Source organism: Melanostigma gelatinosum (assembly GCF_949748355.1).
Source record: "Melanostigma gelatinosum genome assembly, chromosome: 17".
Lineage (NCBI taxonomy): Eukaryota > Metazoa > Chordata > Actinopteri > Perciformes > Zoarcidae > Melanostigma > Melanostigma gelatinosum.
Window position 1 is genome coordinate 11,804,051 of NC_136650.1, and position 9,965 is coordinate 11,814,015.

The 9,965-nt window shown below is 43.2% G+C and overlaps 1 protein-coding gene across 2 annotated transcripts in view; it reads right to left on the bottom strand.

Annotated features, from left to right (window-relative positions):
• dtnbp1b (dystrobrevin binding protein 1b) overlaps positions 1 to 9,965 on the bottom strand; it is a 29,361-nt gene that overhangs the window by 6,222 nt on the left and 13,174 nt on the right. For both annotated transcript variants that reach the window (XM_079288705.1, XM_079288704.1), the window contains exon 2: positions 1,065 to 1,232. In XM_079288705.1, the coding sequence (XP_079144831.1) occupies positions 1,065 to 1,232 (168 nt within the window). The remainder of the gene's footprint in view (positions 1 to 1,064; positions 1,233 to 9,965) is intronic.

The following is a 9,965-nucleotide window of genomic DNA, read 5'->3' on the forward strand; positions in this document are numbered from 1 at the left end:
CCAGCTGTATCTTTGCTCTTCAGTGGCGCCGCCCGGCTGCAGGGATGTGTAGCTGCGCAAGATAATGAGTCGCAGTGTTTTGTGTGTCATTGAGTTTCGAACCACAGCCTTTTTTTTCCAGATGTACTTCAACAGAATTATAATGAAAGTCCCCTCTGTAACTAATTATTAGTATTCATATCGCAAATATGACTGGTTGATTTGAATTGGTCTGTCACGGATTTTTGTTGAGCATCCCACATGCTCGCCTTTGTACTCGGAATTACATCATTTGAAGCGTCAAGCCTAAATGTAAGCATCTCCCCTGTCTTTTTACAGTGAACGAATGACAAGACTCTGACTATGAGCTGTGAGTATTTCACTCACTGCACCTCAAACCTTTGGTGATTTTGTTGTGGATATTGTGAAAAAACAGCATTGGTCTGAAAAAGAAACAGTTTTGAGTCTCTCTGCTCCTCTCCTTAAGTCTCCTTTCATTTCATCTTTCCTCCTTCCTCACTGCTCCACAACACTCTCTAATAAGCCGCTTCCAGAGGATTAAGGGAGCAGGACAGGTGAGTAAAAGAAGAGGAAACTCTGGGCTGGTAGAGTCCAACATCTTTCAGTGCAGGGTGCATATCTCATGAAGTCCCTCATTTAATCATTTGGGTATTTTAGCACTAGTTGTCATCAGTAATACACGGGGTAAACTGCAGAAGGGTTCCATTACAGAAGACTACATTGATATGGCGCTATGGCATGATGCAGAGAAATGGCTCTACTTGTGACAGGCTCTCGGTTTGTGGAGTCTTGCTGCAGAAAGCCGTTATGGCTCAATCTCCTGATTTGCAGTTGAAGTGTAAAGGATTCAGCTGATGGTATCGGAACTGTGGAATGAAGTCATTTGAACGCTGGATGGCATTGCATTCACCCTTGAATTAGTAACAGACACCACAACCCAAACATGAACTCCTCAACATTTTCTTTTTTTCCTTTGCAGGCCTCAGACCAAAACAAAAGCTTCCAAGCTGTTCAAATATAATCAAAGAGCAGGACTGTGGTATCTGAAGAACCTCTGACCTCACCTCTCCTCTCAGCGATCTGCAGGTAGCCAGTGGACAAGTACTGCTCCATGTCTTGCTGGAAGGCCTCCTCAAAGAACTTCTGCCTTTCTTTCAGCTTGACCTGGGGGGCAGGGGCCCCTCCCTGTTCTGCCCCAGGGACCCTCTGTGCGTGCTCCGCGTCGAGCTCCACTGGGGGAAAAGAGAGATGAATGTTTTTTTAAGTATGCGGATAGGGTTAGTTGCTCCAAAAACATAGAAAGCACCAGCAAAAATGGCAATTCTTACAAACATATCTTCAAGATTCATGTCTAAAATATAACAAATACCTCATATAAACCTGAATAACCACTAACATATCGTCAATTTTAATTGGCTCAAGGTCTAGCTGCTCTCCCATAAATCTCATGAAAATCAATTCATGAGGGAAGACTGTATAAATAGTCAAAACGTAACTTTTACTGACACATCTTACATATTTCTCGTACCCTTTCACCTGAGTGAGTGCTACGGCAGATAGAAAGCAGCCAAATTCAATCTTTACTCAAGCAGAATGTAGAGCTCAGTGCATTCTGCAATTCACCCTCAGCGACTCAATACGTTGCCTCCTGTCGGTTGCACGGTTGGGCCACACGGTATCACACGGGCAAACCTCTCTGCTGCACACACTTCAGTAAAAGCAAGAATCATTTGCTGCTGTCTGCATCCTCAGTCATGCTGTGGCATTTAAAGAGCGGTTCAGGATGAGTATGTATCACTGCTGCTCAGGAAAACAATGGCTGCTACGTTTGCTGTATTCCCTCTTGGATTTAAAGATTACAATTCATTCAGTTGCCGTTGAGTCACTGACTAAACGGCATACATTAGAAGTTAGGCTGTTGGGTTTTTGAAATGGCCTTGTATTTTCTCCGATTATTTTGACAGCATATAAAAATAGTCTTAAATGCGCCGAGCTTTGAACGTCCCGTCGTCTTACTTCTCAGTTTATAAGTCCTCGATTCTTTGCCTCAGCTCCTCTCCTTGTGTCCTAGTCCCTCCCACCTTAGATGTGATCAGAGGAGGCAAGGAAAAAATGCAAGGAGCTGAGGCAGAATGAGACATCCGTGCTTCAGAGCAGTATTTTAAAGTGACTCAATCGAATATGACGTGCGGCACAGCTGCATCATCCGTCTTTTGTCACGCCTGTTTGATACATCACAGGTGTCGAAAAGACTTCCGCAGCTGTGCATCCTCACTCATAGCTCCTCCACCTCTTCTCTCCTCTCTCCTCTCTCCTCTCTCCTCGAGATGCATTTTAGGAATTGAGAAATTCTTCAAGATGAAGATGAATTTCCGGGTCAGAGGACAGGAGGACGAAGAAGGATGAAAACGAGGAGGCACAAAGTAGAGAAATTAGAAGAGTCCAAGGTATTTACTGGATTCTGATTGGTCCACGCAGGACTCTGTGATTGGCCTGAACAGTGCACTTGGCCCTGTCCTGGCAGATAAAGATGTCTGTGTGGACAGGACGGAAGTGGGAGGGGCATATTTAAGAGACGGGGTGACAGAGAGCACGACCCTGCAGACAGAGAAACATTCTCTGTTTGTGTGTGTGTGTGTGTGTGTGTGTGTGTGTGTGTGTGGGCACGGCTGCAGCCTGGAGGCTCAGAAAGGCTGTCTCTTTAGTTCACTTGTCTCCCTCTGATAGATGGCAGCATTATATAAGATGACTCGCTGACGCTAACAACTGTGGCAAGAGCCAGGCCACTACACCACTACATATAAAATGTCTGATGTGTCCCATCTCTTTGATCCTGGGTTAATACAGACAACAAACATCCAATTTAGGGAATGGTGAGTTTAAAAAGATGCCTAGCCAAATTGAATATACTTCTGTTCATTCTGTCCTCAATCAACAATGCTGCATGTACCTTTTTTAACTTCACTGTGATTGTATCCTACGCTGGCAAGAATTTGGTCGTCATAGCTAAAGTATATTTGATGACTGAAATCGTAAGTAATCTATCTTTGGTAGACTTGTACTCGTTTGTACTCGTACACAAATGCAACAACCAGCTCTTCTTCCTCATGTTGACACTGAACCTATTCTCTCCTGCATGAGTCTGGCATGGAAGCATGAAAGCATGCAGACAGCTACCCACAGTACAAACAAAAACAAACAGAGTGACATGTGCCACATGCACAGAGGTCGATGGCTGGTCGTCTGATGCATTTTCAACATTGCCTCCTTATGACTATTTGCATTTACATCACAGGTCATGTTGAGCTTTCCCGTGTTACACAGCTCTGCACCAGTCACGACCGTTCCTCTGTGTACACCGCCCCCCAAATCAATACACTGCTTCAGGAGTGTTAAGTGCACTGCTGGATCAGAGACTGTGTGATCGCCCTCACACAGAACAGGAATAAAAGAGGCTGACACACACATATATACAAACAAGGGAACAATAAGGTCCCACCAGAGCTCCCTCATCATGAACACCACATTGACAGCCCTTGGAGACTTGTAAAATAATCTCTCTCTCTCTCCCTCTCGCTCTCTCGATGTTATTCCTCAATCAGTGTCCAATTTATCTCCTTCATCTGACTACATGTCTTCTTTCTCCATCAGTCCCTCATCCTTCCCTCCAGACTGTGTCCTATACCCGCTCTGTCGGCTAGTGTGTGTGTCTTGTAGAGACTGCTCTATTAGATTAGAGGCCTCAGGGAAGCTTTGTTCAGATTGTCGAGCATTGTGTGGGGTTAGTAAGAGGACAGTGAGGGTAGTGAGGGAGAAAAGGGTCAGTGTGTTGGGCTATAATTAGGGTTTTCGGACAGACGGCAGTAATGATGGAGCTAGATCCTGTCTTCTCGTCCCCGTCACTAATCAAATTCTCAATCCATTATTAGCCTGAGCTGTCCGTTTAGTCATCTATATACTGAGTGTGTGAGCCCATCTGTCTGTCTCCATGTCTAAACCTGTCCTTTTGTCCATCAAATCAGTTTTGAGAGTTGCTGAGGTCACATGCTTCCCTTACTATTCAAATAAAAAAAAATAAAAACATGTCATAGAGTGATGGTTTATGTCATTTTTTACGTTTAATGAGGATCTTTATTTTTACATCTTTCCAACCTTCTTTACAACATAAAGCCACCTGCCATACATTTCTCTTCTTATGCTATGTCTTCTCCTACTAGTCTCTTTAGTGTAGGAGCACAAGCCATTAAACCCCAACACATTCTGTCCTTGCAGGCTGAGCTGCACATACAGTTAGACAGACATCCCTGAATCGGGTGTAGAATTGGTAGAAGCACTACACCAACACAAACGCTCAAGCGAGCCTCACAAAACCGTCTATTCCACACTTATGGGACATAATTCAAACGTAGAGTGGTGAATGAGGGCTCACACAGACATGCACCTCTGGTGATGATTCATAGGAGCTAAGGCAATTGCATGTTAGTCACAGCAGATGATGTCGAAATGACATAATTTCATTCAATTACAAAGACTAAAATAAACTATTTTTGCACTCGGGTGGAATAGCTGCTACAGTCTAACAACTGAAACACCTCTTTGGAAATTAGCACAGAGAGGATTTTTTTTCTTCAAGAGAAAAAGAAAAAAATCCATGTGTGAATGACAGTCACACAGTCTCAATGAATTTCCTGTTAAAAAACATTTTTAACAGAAAATCTTTTACAAGAAACACATGAAATAAAACTCCCGGTGTACTACCTGAGTTTGTACACGCCGTGTTTCTTGGTGCATCTGTTTCCGCAATCATGATCCAGGCAAACAAAACCAGCGACGCATGTCCGCCTCACAGGTCTGTTTCTATCGAGCAGAAGCTCATCATATACAACCGCCATACACACCACGTTCTCACAAAGCTGCCCTCCTTCTCACCTCGACACCGCGAAAGCCCAGGAGAAACAAAAAATTAAAAAAAGAACATCAATATGGTCTTGCTCTGCTCGTTCAGATGGCTATTTGTGCAGACGGATCGATGTGAAATAAGTAATTACACTGATATCTGTTCTGTGCGGTAGAAAAAACAGCTGGTATGTTCTGTACAAATGCAGGAAGCAAAAGCCACAGGAAATAGGCTGGTATGTCAGGATGTGTACACGTGTTAGTGTGTGTGTGTGAGTGTGTGTGTGCTTGCTTATGTGGACGTGTGGGCGAGCATGCACCTGTGTGTGCAGCTTTTGATATATTCATATAGACATAATAAACAAGCGGAAAAAAATCCATTTCCCTGCTGATCATAAACATGCAGTGTGTATTTTATTTGCTTTATGTTAGCAAGTTTGTGTCTGAAGCAGAACTGTGTGAATTTTCTTTCATAGCGTGTGTCCATACACAGAAACGCAGAGACCAAAACTCACGAGCTTTGCCTTTTATTTGCAGCTATTGTATTGTGAGAGAAGAAGCCGAGAACCCCCGCTGAAAAGTGGAGAGGAAACACACCATTAAGGGCAATTCAAATCTTTAGGATTCAACTCAAGCTTTAGATTTGACTAAATAGAGTCATTTTCTCACAGCTTGGCTGATGCAAATCTTAGGTTTACGCGTTCATCATACAAGCTTGGTCACCGCTTCTCTTCTGTACAGGAAATGCTAATTTGGGCTCACTTGCAAACAGGAACGAATCTTATTTCACCGAGGACACTTTTTCAGCAGGATTTCTGAAGCGCTAATCTTAATTAGAGCTCTTTCAGAATTTTGTTGAGTAAAATGTCTTAGCTATAAAGGATTTTGATTTAGAACACTGACAGGCTCCATTTCAGTGACCGTAAATAACAAGCAATTTTTCAAATGGAAATATATCTCTCAGGGAGTCATTAACAGCCAATTCAAGCCACCGCTGAGCCGGTCCTCAGTCATTTACACTTTGTAGTGTACTTCACATATCAGGTGCTGAGGGAGCTGTGCCAATGGAGAGAAGGTTACGTTTGAAGCCTTGGTGGACAAACAAAGGGATGGACGGCCGGATGAAAGTGTCAGTTTGTCTTTCATGGCAGCCACAGGCCCGGCACTAGAGCCAGCTTCTGTGTGCAGACAGTGACATGTAATGGTCCTCTGAGGTTGTTTGTGTATGTGGGCTAGAAAGACACAGAGAGAAAAAGAGGGATGGGCGGTGAGACGCAGGATGTGTAAGGGGGGGTAAATGTTTTCATGCACGTGTCATTCTTTGAGAAATTGATGACAAAGGGGAAAGGGACACGGCCACAGGACGTGATCTTGAAGTCACACTTTAAACACTTAACGTGCGAACAATCCATCCACAATCTGGTAAGCCGTTTCATTACATCACACAAACAGGATCAAACGTTCAATATCTGATATAAAATCTCCCTTCTTCTACCCGTCACTTTAAATTAGCTGTCTGGTCTCAGATGGATTTGTTTCCGTTTGCTTCTAAAGGCCTAATATTTCACTCTGAGACAGCAGGGCACAGCCTGAAGACCAAGAGGCAGGCCTGACAGTGGAGACAGCCACTGCTTCTTCTTCTTCTTCTTCTTCTTCTTCTTCTTCAGCCCTGCTCACTCAGCCGCGGCATTTTTAGATTCTGTCCGCCTCGCTATATCTCTCAAGTGCTCAGGTTTCCGCCAAAGGCAGCCAACAGTGCTGTATATAACACACACACACTTCAAAAGTGCTTGCATGTAAAGTGACAAAATGTGCACGATACAGACACTGGGTTTTTTTCCTTCAGAGGGACTGGATGAACTTTCTGTGTGCAAATTAAACATACGTAAGCATGCACAGGTGACAAGGGGAATTGACACACAACAAGAGAGAAGGAGTGAGTCGTTATTGTGGTTAAAGTGTGACTTGACAGTGTAATCTGTGGCATAAACCATCCAGGCATTGTTCTGTTTTCCCGGGGACTAGTTTGTAATGACTGGCAGATGTAACAATAATACATTTTATTTATATAGCGCTTTTCATGACACTCAAAGACACTTTACATTAGAATCATCATATATGAAAACAATACACTAAAAACATAAAATACAAAAGAAAGGAAATGTGCATGAAGCTACTCAAACACACACACACACACACCCTGCTGGCCTTGCAATGCCTTCACACTCATCATCAAATCGATCATCCTCACGCTCTGTGGCTCACTAACACACACACACACACACACACACACACACACACACAGCACACATTCACAGCTCAAACTGCCCCCACATACAGGCAGCAGTTTTCACTGTCCTTGTCTCACGGTCTATCGCTTCTTTCCTGCCGATAACACCTGTCTGCTGTCACTCTGTCTGTTGAACAGCAGTGGCAGCTTCATGAGGTTTCTGTCAGCTGAGTTGAGGCACTCGCACATCGCTGGCACATATTAAATCTAACTTTCAAGCCTCCGACAGCCTTCCAGCAGTGTTATTGCTATACTTTGCAGTATCGCTTGCTTTTCTTCAGAACTCTTGCCTTGGGCATCCAAGATTGAAACTGCAGCTACAATTCTTTCTCTCTTTGTTGGGTATGGTGACATTTTCAAATGCAAAACCTATACAGTGACATTCTGCAATATTGAACAAAAATGTCCCACACGAGCTGCAGGCTTTACTTTGTTGGGATTTACGGGGAAACAAGAAAGCTACACAACCTTTTTCTCGTAAAAATTCACGTTCAGACTGAAAGCATCTGTGAATTAAATGAGCCATTTCTGGTAACTGAAGGTAACATGGAGACCAAGGTAAGAATATGACTGCTGCCATCGTATTATCATTTAGGGAAAACTGGTAGAATATTATTGAGAATACAGCATGTGTGGCTGCTGTGACACAACACCATTTACTCTTACTCTGCAACTCTTACTGTTGCGTTTTCAACAGCAATCTTATCTTAAATACTGCGGTCTCAGAGTGGTCTACGAACAGACGGCTATTGATTTCCTTGTGATTTCTATTTATCCATTATCCCAACATTGTCATCAAAAAAATAATGTTTAATCATATAGATTTTTTGTATATGTATATACACACACATGCCTTAGAGGTGTTGTATGCAAACTAGTCGGCTGTGAGTGTTAAATAAATTCCCTAGAATAGCTTACTACGACAGTTATCTCCTCCCCTCGACTAGAATACAAGTCTCCAGGACAGACATGACAAACATTAGTTTCAAACACTTTCCGCCGACTAATGTGGCACTGTAGTGGCGCACGAACGCAATTGCTACATTATTCGCCAAGCGTTCACAGCTGGCAAGCACGCCAGGAACTAGTTTTTGCTGGTTTGTAATCAAATGAGTGTTTGCAGTGATGCGGCAGTCAATGATGGGCGTCTTAATGAAGGGGCCTTGTTGAGAGGAAATGAATACAATAAAACATACTGAGAACGCTGCAGTGACACGGAGAATCCAGACCCACCGTTCCTGCTGCTGATCTAAATGACAGATCATAAAATATTCCTGAGTCATGCATCTGACTGGAATCATGAGTTATGCTGGAAAGGGTGCGTGGCCGTGTTTAGTTACACTTCCAACACCAACTCTCTTGGTGCCTGAAGCTGTGTTTTGAAGATAAAGGTGTGGGCGACAGTCAGGAGCCTGCTAAATATTTGCTCGGTCCACATGATTCATGAATGCATACATCAAAGGTCCGCTCTCGTTCTCTGTTAGTAACCAACATCTAGTTACGCACATTAAAACTACACATGTAACCAGGCAACCGCAACGCTGAGTGGAAGGGCTTCTCTCTGCTCAGTCATTCACAGTCTGAACACCACCAGAGGACAGAACATCTATCTGACGTATTACGTGTTGAAAGATACCACACAGCTTCAGAGACCCCAGACAAAATGGAACAGCCCATTACACGACCCTGAATGACGTGATTTATTCTTTGTGATTGAACACAATACACGAATGAGTCAAAACAACGAGCTGCCACTGTCATTCACCGGGAGTACTGTCCGTCAATTCGTCACAGAAAAACAACAGGACAGAAATAAATAAAGAGTTTAGACAGACTGAAATGTGTGCAGAAACACACACACACACACACACACACACACACACACACACACACACACAATAAAAGATAGATGTGATGGGTCATGACAAGGCCTAGCAGCAAATCAGAGGTGTCAGGTAGCAGCACAATCATTCAGTAGAAGGCTGTACGGTAGGATTAGGACTGTACCATTTAGATGTGAGAGGGGTGAAGGAAAATGTGTTCGGAATGTGTTTTATACAACTTAAAACTTTGTGGGATTCTATTATGTTCTCTGATTGAGCACTTATATTATGAACCAGTGGTGAATAACTTGAATCATTCCCCAAAATCTAAAGATCTTATCAGACTCTCATTTATTAGCCCAGCAATAAAACATTTGTGGTTGTCCATATTGCCCTGGCCTCTCCTCAGCTCTAATGCTGCTGATGCTTGAATACCAGGGAGATTCTGTGGGGAATTTAATTGAAATGCAGCCTCAGTCTGTATCATCTAAAGAGCTTAGAGCGGAATTTGATAAAACCCAGGCAGCAAACAGAGCATTTCGGCTTCTAAAGTAATCAAAGCACCAGCAGTATCAACTGTTTGAGCCTAATTGGGTGGAAAATATCTTAGGAGAGGAAAAAACAAAGTCATGACCTGAGTTGTAAACGACTAAATATCTCACCTGTTAAAAACCAAATTCACTCGTGTAAATGTTGCAAGTGCTCCAACAAAGATGTACAACAAACACTGTATGCTTCCAACCGCACACACACCCATGGCTACATAATATGAGACATTCTGATGACTGCATCCCGGGTTTCAAGGTGTATTCATTATTTTTGATCTGATTTCAAAAGTGGAGCAAAGGGAAACTGTCTTCTGATTTCAAATGATGTGAGATATAAAACCGTCTTGATGCTGCAGAGGCACACAGCGAGCATCTCTTCGCTCTGGGATGTGGGGCGGCCATGTCTGC